This window comes from Micromys minutus (assembly GCF_963924665.1).
Source record: "Micromys minutus genome assembly, chromosome: 1".
NCBI lineage: Eukaryota > Metazoa > Chordata > Mammalia > Rodentia > Muridae > Micromys > Micromys minutus.
In genome coordinates, this window is record NC_137969.1 from 125,598,666 (window position 1) to 125,616,748 (window position 18,083).

The window sequence follows — 18,083 nt, forward strand, 5'->3', positions numbered from 1 at the left end:
GAAGTCATAACAGGAAATTCCATAGAGCAGGAACCTGGAGGCAGGAGCTGATGCAGCAGTAAGAGAGGAGTGCTGCATACTGGTTCGCTCAGCCTGCTTTCTTATAGAACTGAAAACTACTATTTCTGGTGTGGCATTACCCACAATGGTCTGATCTTTCCTCATTAGTCATTAAGAAAATTCCCTACTGGATGTCTACAGCAAGATCTTATACGGGCATTTTCTCCACTTAGGGTCCCTTTTCAGACATCACAAACTAACTTGTGTCAAGTAGACACAAAGTTGTTAGAACAAATGGTATTACTGTGCTTAGTATGATTATGAGAAACTAAAAATGTATGAAAAAATGTAACGTGGTGAGTAAAGTGGCCTAAGCCAGTTCATGTGGAGAAAGCAACTGTGCTTCTTGAGATATGAGTAACATCCAGGGGAAGAAATGGCAACCTGAGGGCAAGACTCTGCTCACCAAAATCTCCAAATTTGAAATTAATTTTTTTTCAAAGATGCAGTGATTTGAGTATGCTTGGCCCAAAGGGAGTGGCACCGTTGGGAGGTGTGTTGCTATGGGGGTGTACTTTGAGACCCTCCTCCTAACTGCTTTTGAGACAGACTTCTTGTGCTTGCTTTTGGGACAAGATGTAGAACTCTCAGCTTCTTCAGCACCATGTCTGCCTGGATGCTGCCATGCTTTCTCCTGAATGGAAAAGGAAGGAACCTCTGAAACCGTAAGCTAGGCACAACTAAATTTTGGCTTTGTAAAAGTTGCCTTAGTCATGATGCCTTTTCACAGCAATGGAAACCCTGTGAGAGGCATGCAAATACATGTCAGGGACAAGCAGACAAGGGACAAGCAGAATCTAGAGATGGGCAGTTATAAGTTAGTATTTTGAAGGACATTTTTAAGGAACTATAGAAGGTAAAGATATTACAGCCACATCAGTTTTTATAGCATGCTCAGGAGACATGTCCTGGCTTTCTAGAAGATGGGATAGTAAATTAGGTTATTTGAGAGAAAGTGGTAGAAAAGCTAAGGGATACTCAGTTGAAGGACAGAGGTATTTATTCTGTGATTATCAGATAAAGCTTGAGTTATTATCCATTATCCTCACACACAGATTAAAACCTACTGAAAAGTATTAACTAAGTGTAACTCTGCCAATCAAAGAGGCTAAGGATGCTCTCAGCTTCCATGGCCTATAGCTGAGATGTCTAAGTTATGTTATAGGAATGTTTTACTAATGTAGCTGAAAAAGGTTTCTACCTATTATTTGTTTGTTTGTTTGTTCTGTCACTACAAAACGTTCATCGAAAGAGAATTGTGGGTTAATCTAAATGTGGTTCCGGAATAAAAATCTCTTTTCTAGACTCTTAAAAGAAGTCACCAGCTAGTGAGGATCCCAGAATGGAGGGAATTTGAGCTGTTTCCCTGTCTGGCAGAACACAGAGGACTTCAAACTTTATGGACTCCGCCTCGGGAGCCCTGGGCTGCATTCTGGGATTAGGCTAAGGGCGTCTCTCCTCTCCAGCGAGCGCAGGACGTGATGAGATTCGCCTAAACCGAGGCCTTCTCAAGGCACTCACTAGCCAACATTAGTATCCCATGGTCCCCGCGGCTCTCCCACCTATAACAATTCGACCCACCGCGTAGACGCGCTGACGTCATAAGCGGCGCGACCGGTAGGCGGCGCGTTTGATTTGCGTCAGCCCTGGTTCTAGCTGTGGGCTCAGGCCTGAGCACGGTCTGAATTATGGAGTCTCGCTGGCCGGCCAGGCCCTGAGCCGCCGAGGCATGTGGGCACTCGCGGGGCGGGCTCTCCCGCCGAGGGCCGCCGGGGCCGTGCGCTTGCTGCCTCCTTGCTCTTGGCACGCGGCTTCCTCGGCGCTCCGGGCCGCCTGCAGGCTCTTCAGCGCGGCCGAGCTCAAGGTGACAGGCTCGTCCCTGGAAGGTGCAGGGCTTCCGTTCGTACATGGTGGGCGAGCCCCTCGACTGCTCACCGGCGTGGGGTGGGCTGTGCTCTACGTGCATCAGCTTCATGCCCGCTAGCTCTTAGGCTTAGTGTTGTGGGTCATGAGAGGGTCGTGTTACTTCTGAAAATCTCCTTTGTAGCATAGATTTTCCTGAAGTTTTAGTTATGTCCCTTGGGCAACTCGCTTGACTTGCATCCGATTTTGCAGCTTCATTGTTGCGTTGAGATAGGTTATGCAGCTTTTACAGTTTTGTTTAACTAATTCCTCCATACCTTTATCTGCTTTACACCGAGTAACAAATAGAAAGCTAAAACAAATGTTACAGTCATTACAGTTTCATCAACTGAAATATCAATGTGGGGAGGAGGATACGTAGGGACCACACACACAACCCTGACTTAAACTTGGACACCAGTTTCCAGCAGCACGTGGTGTAACAGATTTTCCTTGATAAGGCATCCTCAGACTCTTGAGTCATGTATGACTTTCATTCTCCACTCATGAAAGTAAATTTGCAGTTATCTCAATATGTGAGGAAGTATTAAAGGAATTTTTATTTATATTTAGCTTTGTTTATGGAATTGGTGTTTTTGTTAAGTCTTTGTTGTTAGGCATAGTCAGACGTCTTTGTTAGAGAGCTGGGAGCATTAAAAAAAAAAAAAACTGCCGGAAGTGAAGTCCATAGATGAAAAGAATTTTCTTTGAATTTGTAATTTGTTTTATGGAAATTTTATACCCTTAACTGTGATATTCCCTTCTTAGGAGAAACCTGACATGTCTAGATTTCCTGTTGAAGATATTAGAAATTTCAGTATCATTGCACATGTGGATCATGGCAAAAGTACTTTAGCTGACAGGCTCCTGGAGCTAACAGGTATGTTTTTACTGTATATCATCCGCTTGTGATTACCTAAAGTTACTGGGAGTTTAGCTTTACCACGATATCATTTTTAATGTTTTCTGCTAATAGCATGTTCAATGGTTTTTGTTTTAAAGCCCAGGGAAATTAGTAAGTGCTTCTATTTCTAGGAACAATTGATAAGACCAAGAAAAATAAGCAAGTTCTTGATAAATTACAAGTGGAACGAGAAAGAGGGATCACTGTGAAGGCGCAGACAGCATCTCTGTTTTACAGCTTTGGAGGAAAGCAGTATCTCTTAAATCTCATTGATACACCAGTAAGTTTCATATTGGCTCTGCAAAGATTGCTAGTTAATCTTGTAACTATTGCAACAAAATTCTTACATTTGGGGGCTGAATTTTGCAGAAGTGTCTGATTTTCTTCTTGCTGTTTTCTGTATGTTCTAGTATAACTTGTTTCCAATGTTTTCACAAAAAACACATTATATTTTTTTGTCAGTAAACTAGCTATAATATTTGTTCCTTTATATATTCCTTAATACTTAAAGGTACTCATATTTGCTTTTTAGGGCCACGTTGATTTTAGTTATGAAGTGTCTAGGTCACTTTCTGCATGCCAAGGTGTTTTACTGGTAGTTGATGCAAATGAGGTAAGAGCCTGCATTATTTGTGAGCTGAGATGCCCATTTGGTTGTTTCATAAAGTTCTTAAAATGCATGTTGGAAACACAGCCTTTTCATTTGAATAAGAGATTTACTGTACTACTTACTCTAAATCAAAAACTTTAATAATGTTATATTGAGGTGCTGACTCTCTATTTAGTTTGACTATATCTTTACCAGCGGCAATGTTTTGAACTCTAAAACTTAAATGGTACAGAAAAGCAGGAAGTGGTAGGATCCAGATTTCTATAACTATATAGAAATCTCTGATATACCTGCAAAGGGAAATTTATTTTGGCTCACAGTTTCGAAGGTTTAGTCCGTGAATCATTGGCCTCATTGTCTTTGCATTCATTATACCACAGCAGCACAGTGTAGTGGTAATGCTTGCAGATGGGGCTGAGGGCAAAAGTACTGCTTGGGAAGCACAGTAAATAAGGCCTATGTCTAACCGTCCCTGCAAGGCATAACTCTAGGTAGATATATATGGAATATATTGAATTAGTAATGTTGTGGTACATTTAGTGTCAAAATAGTCACCTTGGTCTCTCTTGTCTTGGTGTTTCCAGGGCATTCAAGCTCAAACTGTAGCAAACTTCTTTCTTGCATTCGAAGCACAGTTGTCAGTAATTCCAGTTATAAACAAGGTAATCAAAATGACACACCAATGCCATTACTTATTTTACCTCCTAAAGACAACCAAAGTGTTTCATTGTAAAGTATAGTGCTTTATTTATTTATTTTTTAATATGAGGGACATGTAGTTACTATTCTTTCAGATTATCGGTGGGATTTCATGTGATAGAACTGCAGGTCAAATATTCCTTGCATAGAGTTGAAGAGGTTTGTCTGAACTGCATGGGCCATTTCTGTAGGAAAAGGGTGCAAGGCAGAAAGAGGTGCCAGTCACACTGTTCTGGAGAAGAGGGGCTTAGAGTTAACAGTCAGCAACAGGCCATGAAACAGGTCGAAACTGACGTTTAACACATGTAAGTCCATCTAGTGGTGTAAACTTAAGATCTTCATTTAAAATTTCAAACTGCATCAAGTTGCATTTCTTAATATCACTGACAAGTATAAAGTGACTTGATATCTGACCTTATTTTAAAAATCTGATCTCATGGTCTTAATTGATATATACTCTGTCCTGCTTACATTTTATTGCTTATTTTGTTGCTTGAATTTTTTTCTTTTTTAGTAGTCATGCTTGTTAAAATCATGTTGATGAAATATGGGTTTTTAAAAAAATTTTTTTGGAAAGGTCATGGACAGGTCAGTTAGAGTTAAATTACAGAAGATTATTAATAGTATTACTATGGACTAGTTTTATTTTTGCTATGTTCACTAAATAATATTGTTTACAGATAGATCTGAAGAATGCTGATCCAGACAGGGTCGGAAAGCAGATCGAAAAGGTGTTTGATATCCCTAGTGATGAATGTATTAAGGTAAATAATTGTTCTTAAAGGTGATCGCCTTAGTTGTTCTGTTGCTGTGACGAAACACTACGATCAGAGCAAGGGTTTATTCGGCTTATACTTCCATTAAGCCATCGCTGAAGGAAGTCAGGGCAGGAACCTAGAGGCCGGAGCAGGAGCAGAGGCTGTGGAGAGGTGCTGCATACTGGGTTGCCCCTAATGGCTTCCTCAGCCTGCTTTCTTACATAACCTGTGACCACCAGTCCAGGCTTGGCGTCACCTACAATGGGCAGGGTCCTCTCCCATCAAACACTATTTAAGAAAATGCTGTACGTTCATGTCTACAGCCTGATCTTTTGGAGGCATTTTCTCAGCTAGGGTTACCGTTTCTCCGATGAGTACTCTGTCAAGTTGACCTAAAACCAGAACAATTATTGATTGTTCTGTGGAAAACCTCAGGCGGCTGACCTAACTGAAATTCCGTGGCCTTTTTTCCCTTGCACTCTTAACACTTTTTTGAGTTTTGAGTGCTTATTATTTTATTAGATTCAGGTGAGAAAGCTCCTCTTATGTTGTGAGAATTTACAGATTGTTGCTGTATTTTAAATGAACTAAGGCTTAAATATTTAGTCACATGCCTAAGATCACAGCGTTAGCCTGTGTCAGGACTAAAAGCCTTTGGAACTCATTTTAGCATTCGTTTTTTAAGGCTCTATTTACTTAAATTTACCTATGTATACATGTGTGTGCCAGCACCAAAACTGTGCACCGTATACGGTCCTCAAAGAAGGGCAGATGTGGGAATTGGATTCTATCTCACTGGAGGTTCAGGAGATATGAGATTTCCTGCTGTGGGTGCTGGACTGGAGCCCTGGTGTGCTCTCAACCTCTGGTCTACTTCTGCGCTCAGCGTCACTTCTCACACGCTACTTTGTCTGTGTAGAAACTTTGTCTTTAAAGAACAGGTATTTTGTACTTACTAGTTATTTGGCTAGAGATGTGCATTCTATTAAAATATATTTTACTCACAAAAATGTTTTAATTCTTATTCCATTGGTTTTTGAATACATTACATTAAGAATGCTCTGGAGTGATATTGCCATGAACACCTAATGATAGGAAGAAATCCTTAATCTTTTTCTGTGTTTGTACAAAAGAGTAAGAGAACTCTTCCTGTGATCATAAAGGAGGAGCCCCCAGGAAGGATGAGTGCAGCCTTAAATCTCAGTGCTTTGATTTCTACACACTTTCAGATTTCCGCGAAACTTGGGACGAACGTTGACAGTGTGCTTCGGGCGGTCATTGAACGGATACCTCCGTAAGCAGTTTGCTATTCCACTATTCACTCAGGTTTAATAGTTTAAAGTAGGTTTAGAGTTAATAATTTATGGATAGTTATAATGTACTAGTTTAGATTAATAGGCCATCAACTGATCAGTCAGTTTAAACTAGTGAATAAGGCAAGTAATCCCGCAGTAGGTTGGGATGGTTTCATGTTTAATAATGTAAAAAAGTTAGTCATTGTAATAAGATGGGAAACGGCAAGGTTGGTGGCGCTGCCCAGTAGCCGCGGTGTAGGGCTAAAGTTTGTTGGCATTTGTTTGCGTCATACTCAGTACACATCCATAAATTTCGCGATGTAAAACAGATGGCTGAATTAATATATTTTATAGAAAATTTGGCTTTGGCATTTGAGTAATTTCTTTTACAAAATTAAGTTAAAAATACTTCTTAGGTTGAAATAGGCATTTTCTTATATATACCTAATTTTATCTTTTATAATAGTCCAAAAGTACATCGTGAAAATCCACTGAAAGCTTTGGTCTTTGATTCCACATTTGACCAGTACAGAGGTGTGATAGCCAACATAGCACTGTTCGATGGAGTGGTGTCCAAGGGAGATAAAGTTATATCTGCACACACTAAAAAAACATACGAAGTCAATGAAGTAGGCATTTTGAATCCTAATGAACAGCCAACTCATAAATTGTAAGTAATTTGTTATAGTCTATGTAATAAATATATGTGTGTTTCTCTCAGTGTGTTCATAATATAGAATTAAGAAAACCAATGATCTATGCAAATATATATCCAGATACTTAAAAGGATCTTGTGTTTGATTAGTAGGTAGTTTTATAAATATGAAAATGATCATGTTTTATTAATCAGTAGAAATAACTTAGTGATCTAGTACAGACTTGCTCCTGTTAAATGTATTTGATAGAACAATTAAGTATTAGTTAGGGCTCCTCAACTATTATCCAGTGGATTTTTTTTCCTTTTACATTTATTCTCACCATGACTAAATTTTAACCATTCTTTTCTTCACTGTGGAATTTAGGGTTAAACCTAAACCTAGATTAATTAAAATGTATTTTAATTAATATTTAACTTAAATATCTAAGCCGTATTTGAGCTAGCTGGGAGACAGCTGCTGAGTGGCTACTGCTGACTGAGCAGACATGACATCAGGCACTCGGCTGTGCTGCTCTGGTCATCGCTGAGAGTGCAGGTGTGGCCTGGCTCATACCAGTTTCATGCTGTGTCTGTGAAGCCTCATGTGAACCACATGTTTTCAGTCAGTTCATTTGAGTGTTAGTGGAGTCTTTCTAAATTAAACCCATATGCATGCATATGCATGTATGCTATACACACAAATATATAGCAATACAGGTTTTGAACATTAATTACTGCATCTTCATTGAAGGCTTTCCTTGCAACCTACATGCAAATGAGTTTGTTACTATGACTCTGGCCTATTCATGTGAAAGTCAGATGTGTAATAGACTTGTTACAAATTTACGTTTTTCTGCTTGGTTAAACTTTTCCCCTTCTTAATGAGCCTCCATCACATAATAATAGACGTGACAGTCTCCTGAACTTCTTTCCCGTGGTGCCATCTTTACAGTGTGTAGTTTGCAGAAGGCGTGCACTATCACAGACAGACTTAGGTCTGTGGACGTTGTGGGCAAAGGATAAGATGAGCTGCTGTGTTCTTGCTGAGCTTTAGAGGTTGAAGATTGGTATGTGGCCCTTTCTTGTTTGGGCACTGTGTGAGTTTCCTAGGGAGACAGAACTGTGAGTATGAACATACAACAGAAAAGCAGTAAACATTTGCATATACTAATTTTATTTAGATATGCAGGACAGGTGGGCTTTCTGATTGCTGGGATGAAAGATGTCACTGAAGCACAAATAGGAGACACATTATATTTACATAACCATCCAGTGGAGCCCTTGCCTGGGTTTAAATCAGCGAAACCAATGGTATTTGCAGGTGAGGAGCTCACATATTGAAGACAAGGGGCCAAAATATTTTTTAATTAAAAGTCTATTTTTGTGGTGAAAACAAATGTAGTAGAAGATAACATTTATTTTTACAAACCTGTTTGTAATACATATGTATGTATGTATATATGTATATATTTTATTTGCTCATATATATGTATGTGGTATTTCTGTATATTATGGTGACATTTTATCTAAGAGATCATTTAGGATTCCTTAAGAGTTAAGTAACTAGGAGATCTTAGTAACATAAATTTTCTTTTTTTTGAGAAGTTAGTTGGTTATATTTGAAATTTTTTTCTCTCGTTAGGAAGGACAGTTCTCAGTAGAATTAATGAATTCCTTCCTCGCAGTTGTTTTCCTTAGTTACTGTTCTCCTGTGGATAAAGTAGACCGCCATGTAGCCTCCACTATGTGTAACAGCAGATCATGTATTCCTTTGAGCACTGAACATATTTATATAGTGAGGACTGATTGACGTTCCTCTGCTTACTCTAACCCACTCAGGGTATCTGCCCCACTTTCTCCTCACAGTGTCCTCTCAGCAGAGGTCAGGAACTTTATGACTGTGCTTAGACAGACTCAGTCATCTGGATTTCGGGAGGTTTGTAAATGTAAACTTTATAAGCAGGTGATAAAGACAGTCGGTGTGATCAGGAGTGGCTCCCATGGTTCTAAGGGGCAGATTCACATTTACTTTAGTAATGAATTGGTCTAGAAGCTAAGTCTAATGTCATGTTCATTTCTGGTGCTATTTCCCACCTGCTAACATTTTTACTTACAGTGGTGGAATATTTTGTACTTCTGTTTTTTTAAAATAGCCATACTTTGCTTAATTATTAGTAAATTAATTCCCTTGGTCATTTACAGTTTTTTCTTCTTTTGATATTTCTCTGAAAGCATAACATCACTGTTTGTAGTGTGATCTCAATTGTATATCACTGATGCTAATGGATTCTCAGATAGCCTTGTAGCCAATTATAGAAAAAATAATATGAATGCAAAATAGTTAATTTTGAAAGTGACAATCCTTACTATTACCTTTGTATCCCCAGGAGTGTACCCTATAGACCAGTCTGAGTACAATAACCTCAAGAGTGCTATAGAGAAGCTGACCTTAAATGACTCCAGTGTGACAGTGCATCGGGATAGCAGTCTGGCCCTGGGTGCTGGCTGGAGGTAAGGGACATCACAGCATAGAGTCACACTGGATAGGAAAAGACCTTCTAATTGGTTGCTCATGAACATTTCTGAAGATCAGACTAAAGTTTTTGTTTAATATTTTTGATGGTGGGGTAAAGGGTTAGACAAAAGGTCTTGCTATATTGCCCTAGCTGTCTTGGAATTGGCTGTGTAGACCAGGCTGGCCTTAAACTCACAGAGATCCACCTGTTTCTACAGATATGTTTTTTTGAGTATATGTACACAAGTATGTGTGGGTGTGCACACCATGTGTGCATGCTCACAGACCCAAGATCAACCTTTGTCGCCACTTTATTTTTGAGACAGCATCTATCACTGACTCTTGGAGATTACCCTGGCCCCTTGCTGTCTCCTCGCACACAGGGATCACAGTTGTATCCTGCAGCTCCTGTTTTTTCCTGTAGGTCTTACAGATCCAGATTAGGGGTTTATGCTTATACAGTGAGCACAATATCCACTCAGTTTTCACAGGCTCTACTGTGAAATGGAGTATTTCACATACTCCATTTCTGTGAGTAAACCAAATCAATCTCTTGGTGTCTGTTTATGTCTCAAGTGCATTTACGTTTTTTCGGTAATTTAAAATAGATTGACAGAATATTTTGGTGTTATTTCAAAAAACTATACAAGAAATACAAATTGCTGGAATGATTCTTGATTTCACCCTTTACTACATAGTAGTAATGTGTTCCAACAGCAAACAGCCCAATAAAACAGACATTTAGAGGAGTTTTGGTGTTTTTTTTCCCCCCTTGTCTCCAGGTTAGGATTTCTTGGACTTTTACATATGGAGGTTTTCAACCAGCGACTTGAGCAAGAATATAACGCTTCAGTTATTTTGACAACTCCTACTGTTCCATACAAAGCTGTTCTTTCCTCTGCAAAATTAATAAAGGTACCTCACTATTTACTTTGATTTTGTATCAGCTTGAAAGAGAAAATTCAATAAAGATATGTACATGTATATACTAAATACAAGAGAAGTGTTTTATTTATTTGAAAGTAAGTCACTATTAAGAGTAAAAGTAATAAAAAATTTATTACTTTTCTGAAATTAATTCATGTTTCATGTTTCTTAGCTCAATCTTTTCATTATCAAACTTAGTCTGGTAATGACAGTAAAAAGAACTATTAATGAGAGGACCATTATAATTCAGTTCAGAATTTGAAAGATAATGTTGATCATAATTAATGTCATAAAAAGTAAAACATTTATTCTTACAAGAAATTTTTAAGTTAGTGATAGCAGTACTGTATTCCGCATTAGTGACAATTTATAATTTATTCATTTAAACCACTGCTACCTTAAGCATACATCAACTGATTTTATACACTAATTATATTACCCTAAAAGGTCAAGTTAAAATGTAGTATTTGTCATACTTTTTAAGATGGTTCATGGTATGTTTTATAAATTTAGTAACAAAACTGCTGTATTACATTTAGTATTATCATTACTAACAAAATTAAAAGGTAGTAATTGGAAGACTTTTTTAGTTGTTGTTTCTTAAACAAAACATTGTATTTTTGATCCTGTAATCTTTAGGTGTTTTTGTTGTTACTGTTGCTACTTTGTAGTAAATTCAGTACATTTTAGAGTTATACCTATGTGAAAAGCAAACCATTAAGAAACATAATGGTGTTAGTATTTGTTCTTAAATACTGTTCCCTTTCCTCACTTTTAGGAATATAAAGAAAAGGAAATCACAATCATCAACCCTGCACAATTCCCTGACAAGTCCAAAGTAACAGAATATTTGGAGCCTGTTGTTTTGGGCACTGTTATTACGCCGACTGAATACAGTGGAAAAATAATGGCACTTTGTCAGGTAGGAACACAAGGTTGGATTCTGGACCAGTGCTGACCAGCTTCTGTTTCTTAGGAGTCCTTCTGCTGAGAAAATTCCTTTCACGCACTGGCTTTAAGTTTGATTATCACTGTTAGCTGAACAGTTTAGTCAAAGGAATGAAAAAATTACATACTTATCCCAAAGGGACTTTTATTAGGATTTAGTGTATTTATGTACTCAAAAATGAACAAAATGTGATTTTAAAAATAGAGATTCATTAGTTTAAAATGAATATAAGTGGCATACTAAGTAATGTTGTTTCTTCCCGTGTTAAAACCCTTGCTTCTAAATTTGTGGTAGACTATTAAATAATACTCTTCCATTGTTTACCTTTATTTATGGGAGTTATGCTTTGGAAATTAACATCTTTAATTTATTCATACCAATATTTGTGTGGATTACCATCATACTTGTCTTTCTTTAGGCACGAAGAGCAATTCAGAAAAATATGACTTTTATTGATGAAAACAGAGTTATGCTTAAATATCTCTTCCCTTTGAATGAAATTGTGGTAGATTTTTATGACTCTTTGAAGTCTCTGTCTTCTGGATATGCAAGGTGAGGGGATCGTGGTGATGACAGACATCTCTGAGGTTTGAAAATGCTAATTGTGAGAACTTCTGCTCTTCTACTGACTTCACCCTAAGACAGTCGGGAATCATAAGGTTAGGGAGCTTGCAGCCTTATAGGTATTGTACAAAACCTGACATTTCCTTCTAGGAAGAAAAGCGCTTATGATTTTCAGATTGATACTCTCTAAAGGGGAAGTATGCTCGTCAGTAAGAGGCTATTTATAGCCCTGTGGCTTAAGAGTTGGACATAATTTCAAATATATCTGTGACTGAATAACCCTTAAATATATATGTATGTAGATTGATCCACAGAGCATGTACTTATAATTGAAAATGAATATAAGTATTGAGTATGAGGGATGCTAAATACATACTGCACTTAACCTTGTTATAGTCAGGAACAGGTCCTCAAAGGAATATGTGGTCCATCAAATAAAAATCTGCGTATCTTAAAGGAATACAGAAAACCTAGCCAAATAAAAATACAAGAGCTGAGTGTTAAATAGCCAGAACCCTTTTATCCTGCCTTTTGGCTCCAGTGGTGTTATGAGTTAAACATTTGACTAGCACTGGTAGCTTGCACCACCCTGGAAACAGCAACTAACATGAGTGTTTGTCTGTGCCTGGTTAAACTTTGCTGTAACTATTCAGTGTTACATGTCTTTTGGTCCTGACAAAAACTTATGTTCAAACTGTAGATCTGGGTAGGAAACTGTAGTGTGCCCTTTCTTAATGCCATGATCAGTACATTACCTAATATGTTATCAATAGAAACCTCATAGCCACCCACTAAGATAGTGTTAGCTGAAGACCACCAACTGCTGGCAACATTAGAAAGGAGCTGACATTTGGTTTTGGTGGTTGATTTTCCTAGTTTATCTCAACAAATTTCTTTTCCTTCTCTATGGATTCATAGTTTCTGTACTTAACCCTAATTTTATAAATGAAGGTTGGTGCATTTTGTTCTTTACTATGGACATAAACATCCATTAAATGAAACCTTATGTGTGGTAATACTTTTATCAAGTTTCTTCAGGGGAGAGCAGGTAATGGAGGTTGTAGGGGAAAAGGAGTTTATTGAGTGTAATCTGACAGTATCACGCTTGCCAATGTTCTTTTGTCCTTGTTAGTTTTGACTATGAAGATGCTGGTTACCAAGCTGCAGAACTAATAAAAATGGATATTCTGCTGAATGGAAATATCGTGGAAGAGCTAGTAACTGTGGTCCATAGGTGAGAAGAGTAAGAGATCGCCAGCTGGGTGGTTTGCTGTAGTTGATGGTCCCTCACTTAGTGCAGCAGAGACACTTTGTAAAATGTTAAGATAATTAAAATGAATTTTAGTCTGCTCCTTTTTCCTTCTGTTTTTACGTCAGAAAAATATGACTTATTGATGAAAATAAAGTTATGCTTAAATATCTCTTCTCTTTTAATGAAATTATGGTAGATTTTTATGACTCTTCGAAGTCTCTGATTCTGGATATGCAGGGTGAGGTAATTATGGTGACCAAAAGCATCTCTGTTACTAAATATAAAATATAGAATTACCAGAGCCAAAGGAGTAGTATCATGAAAATAATTTTTCCTTTACTGTGTTAAAGTACAAGACTTTTTAAAATTTTATAATAATCTAGGTTTACTATGACAAAAATATTTTCATAGTCATGAAAATCACTTATGATAATGAAAAATTCAAGTATATGTGTTCATGAACTGGCAGACTGATATTATGCTGTACTCATGTAATTGTAGATTATAAAATAGACTAATACATAGTTACAAAAAATGCCTGTTAGGTACAAAGTGTTGAGTTTGATTTGAACCTCTTAAAATTCACAGATTAATTACTGCAATGGACTATGAAGATAATTTCAATCTTTCTATTTAAGATAGCCGTGTTTTTTCTTTCTCAGAGAGAAAGCATACACTGTTGGCAAAAGCATATGTGAACGTCTGAAGGACTCTCTTCCCAGGCAGCTGTTTGAGATAGCAATTCAAGCTGCAGTGGGAAGCAAAGTAATTGCACGAGAAACGTGAGTTGAAATTCATTGTTCTTTGAGGCCAGCTTTAGAAATAATATGCTCAGAAAACAAAACTAAACTTTTAATTAATGGTGGTATATGCCTTTATTCATGTAGATCTTGAAATGATACTCTTATTACTTTGGATTGTTTATTAAGTGATGATACTTAAAATTGTATAATTTATGAAATTAGTGAATTTCTAGGTTAAGGGATTTCTGTAGGGTTTCATTCAATGAATTATAATATCTGAATTATTATAATAATTTAGTTAGATTGTGATAGAACAGAACCTAAAAGTTGTCATCGGGGGCCAGCCCCAGTGTGGGGTTCTCTCTTGTCCATTCTTGAGGCAGCGGAGGGGAAAGAGCGTCTGCAGAGGGTAAGACTTGGTCTTACAAGATACATGGATAAGACTCATATTACGAGATATTTAGGGTTGGTTTCTATATAATAAGAGTTTACTAAGTCTGAGTGACTATGGTACTGTAGCTGACCTGTCTTCTCTGTTCTTCTGAGGCCAGAAACTGCAGTCTCTGGCACTTAGCACCTCTTCCTAAAATAGCAAAGGATTAAGTAAATAACCTTTTTGCTATATCAGCTGAAACTGCTGGGCTCTAACTTTTTTATTCTACTAGTTGAAAGTCACAGAAATTAAAAGGACACATAGAAAAGTGATTGTAATGTTTATAACTAAGTAGTTTAAAAGTGTCCTATGAAAGCTATTTAAAGGGAAGGAAGAAAGATACTAAGTGGGAAAAGGGAAAAAGATTCCTAAAGGAAAAAAGTTCCTAAGGGGAAAAAGTTCTCTCTCCCTCTCAGTTTTTAAAGATCTTTCAGAATTCATGATCACATGTTACAAAGTTCAACACAATTTCACACAAAAAAATCAATTTATAAATTGAAATAGAAGTTTACAACAGAATGTTTACATGCATATCCATTAGGAGTAATTACCTGGCTAAACATCCACCACCTGTCTCAGCTCCACAGGTTCACTGAAGGTTTAAAACCATAACTAAGTTATTAGTGAAATTTTGTATAGAAAAACCCAGTCAATATTTTATCTTGTCCTAGCACCTATAGTAAATCATTAGTTCTTTTTTTATGACCTTTGGTTAATTATTTAACATCCTCTTGGAATGTGCTCGGAGTAGGAGAAAGTCTGGTTACCATCTAAGAGCAATTAACTGATGACACTTGGGAGACTGGCAGAGTTCTCACTGCAGTTTTGACTATAAGAAATGACCTAATAGCAGTCCCACTGTACGAGAGCTTAATAATCATTGATATAAATTTAGGAATTCTTATAGGATCATCATTAAGACTTAAGTCATTTATATGTCTATATAACATCACTACAAAGATCTACAACTTTATAGATCTACAGATATCTGCTCTTACTTAATGATTGTTATATATGTTTAATAATAACAGGAAAAGTATTTTAGTAGCAGGAAATTTTCCTAACATGAATGTCTTATAGCCTTGCTTAATAAGGGTGAACCGGTCTCAGATTATATAATAATCCAAGGTTGGCCATTTCAGAATGATCACCTGTTAGTTATTAATTTGTCCTGTTATGGCTCCTGACAAAAAGTAATCAAATGTTTTCTCTGAAGCAGCAAATCAGAAAAGATCATAAATATCATGTTAGGTTTTGTTTCCTAGGTGAGGTCCCTCGTGTGGTTTATAGTGGATATGGAAAGTAAGGTAATTTTTGAAGAAAGCTAGCATAAAATCAGGCACCTGTAGCAGCAAGTATAGTCTCTGGTGGCACGTCCCCTGCCCAGCTGTTAGGAATGTCATGACCCTGGATATTTTGACTCCTTAGTTATGACAAATTGGGGATTGTTATTTAGTTATAACTTAACCTCAGCCTAATACTAGTTAAATACCATATGTGTGTTTGTACTTGTGTGTGTGTGCGTGTGCACGCGTGACTACTGCCATTATAAGAATAATTTCATTTTGAACACTATTCTGTTTCAGTTACCTAGTGTCCAAAAACATCCAGAAATTAGGCAGAATTCCAGGGAACATCCTAGAAAGTAGAGCAGTGAACATTAGCACATGGTCATTTTTACATAAATTACATTGGAAGTACATTAAGAAAAGCAAAGTAGACATAAAAACAATTATGAAAAGAATCCCTTAAAAAGGAGATAACCTTTCAAAGTTAGTGATCTGAAAAATGCCATAGTAATATAGTAGTGTAATTGATAGTTGGATATATTAACAGTAGTTTGTCTTGAGAATGGTAGGTTTTATAAAATCCTAAATTTAATAGTAAATCCTTTAGTAGTCACTATGTTTAGTTATGTCAGAATATGATGATTTCATTTTATTAAATACTGCTGTTCAGAGTATTTCTAGTTTGAGCTTGGAATAATATATTTTTTATTAAAGTCATGAATACTCATATTCCTACTTAAGCATTCCACCAGCAATGACCTTTCTTACTAAAGTGACATTAAAATGAATGTTTTTGTGTGTCTTACATTAAGTATATGGGAATAAATGCACAAACATTTAAACTAGTTGTATAAGGCAATTTGGTCTAAACACTATCACTAAATATTTTATCTGTGTATTTTATCTGTAACTATTTATCTGTAAATATTTTATCTGTGTAAAGCTGTGTATACAAATAATGCTTCTAAACTGTATTTCTTCTTTTACAGTGTGAAAGCCTATAGGAAAAATGTGTTGGCAAAATGTGTATGTATTTTTCTCCTTTACGATATTTAATGACTTTAAGATCAAAGGTGTTATAAATTGGTTTCTATTTTAGTTTCATGTACCATGCATTTCATCTCCAAGTTTTATTTTAAATGGGTAAATTTCTACTGAACCATATTAGAGTCTTCATTTTAATACATTTAAAATGTTTCTTTTCTTATGTAATACCATCTAAAAGAGAATTTTATGTTAAACTTACATAATTTTATACCTAAGGAAAGATGTATAGTGACAGTTTCTTACAGTTGGTAGAGAGTGGGAATTGAAATCTTCCTTATGACATTGACTTTTGAATAGCCTATTTGTGTGTATGTGGAAACAAAATGCTTTTTCTAAGTGCCTGGTACAGTTTCTGGCACAGGTCTCTAAGAGTGTGTATTAAGCTATAGCTATACAATGCTTATTCTCAATGAAAACTGATTGTTGAGACTGGATAGGGAGGGCCTGGGGGTCATAATGATAAGTTTATGGTTTTGGTGTTTTCTTGGTGTAATTATGTAATCATTTCCTTTGAACGAATTTGGATTTCTTATTTTTCAGTATGGTGGTGATATTACCCGAAAAATGAAACTTTTGAAGAGACAAGCAGAAGGGAAAAAAAAACTGAGGAAGATTGGCAACATTGAGATTCCAAAAGATGCTTTTATAAAAGTCCTGAAAACCCAGCCTAATAAATGAGTCCGGGAAAGCAGGGGTTCTCTGTGTCTTCTCATTTACATTGGCAACAGAATGAAACTCAAAAATGCTTAACACTTTCAGGGTCTTCAGCTTTGACCTGTTCCGTGCTTCTCAGACCCCCAGGGCTGCCACTCTGTAGCTCAGGTCCTCACGCTGTGCTGGCACAGCCATGACTTTACTGCTTTGCTGCCATTCATAACTGTTATTTTGCTACTTTTATGGATCATAATTAATTATTTGAAATGAGGATGGCTGGTATGTGGCCTTGGGGAGAGTGTTGTTTGGCCTCAGGTTGAGAAGTGCTGACCTGACGAGAGAGAAGACGTTAAATGTATGCCACATTGCTTATTCTCTCTTTTATGTTCTACTCCTCACTAGGAATCCCCACAAAATTTCTTAAACTTCTTTAAAACTGAGATTATGTTACTACATTACCCCACAGGCTGCTTTGGAGGATTTGGAAGTTTGGTAGCCTTAGTTGATCCTATTACATAAACTATCTCACTTCTCCCAGCCTGACATGCTAGGTACAAAATAACAAATTCCCACTGCAGTATTTTTTTTTTTTTTTAATGACAATATAAAAACTAAGACAATGCAGTTGTTAAAATGTTTGGTTCTTATATCATTGCTAAGGGAAGGTCAAAAACTGGTACATGTATCCTAATATACAATATCTGCAACGTAACACTTGGGGCCTTTTTAGATTTGGGCTATTCCTCATTAACCAATGACTCCTTAGACATTATTGTACTAACATTAGAAAACTTATTAAACATGGTATGGGTTGGCCAGTGTGAGTTTTATATACTTTTTCAGTC

At 36.7% G+C, this 18,083-nt stretch overlaps 1 protein-coding gene across 1 annotated transcript; it reads left to right on the forward strand.

Annotated features, from left to right (window-relative positions):
- The first annotated feature begins 1,711 nt into the window (after window positions 1–1,711).
- On the forward strand, window positions 1,712–17,264 carry GUF1 (GTP binding elongation factor GUF1). Its single transcript, XM_080936489.1, has 17 exons — window positions 1,712–1,924; window positions 2,731–2,842; window positions 2,998–3,146; window positions 3,399–3,479; window positions 4,061–4,138; window positions 4,856–4,939; window positions 6,163–6,227; window positions 6,695–6,898; window positions 8,047–8,186; window positions 9,253–9,376; window positions 10,163–10,295; window positions 11,086–11,229; window positions 11,675–11,808; window positions 12,953–13,054; window positions 13,735–13,854; window positions 16,527–16,563; window positions 17,125–17,264. The coding sequence occupies exons 1-17, from the start codon at window positions 1,790–1,792 to the stop codon at window positions 17,260–17,262; spliced, it is 1,980 nt and encodes a 659-aa protein (XP_080792615.1). The 5' UTR covers window positions 1,712–1,789; the 3' UTR covers window positions 17,263–17,264.
- Window positions 17,265–18,083: the final 819 nt, after the last annotated feature.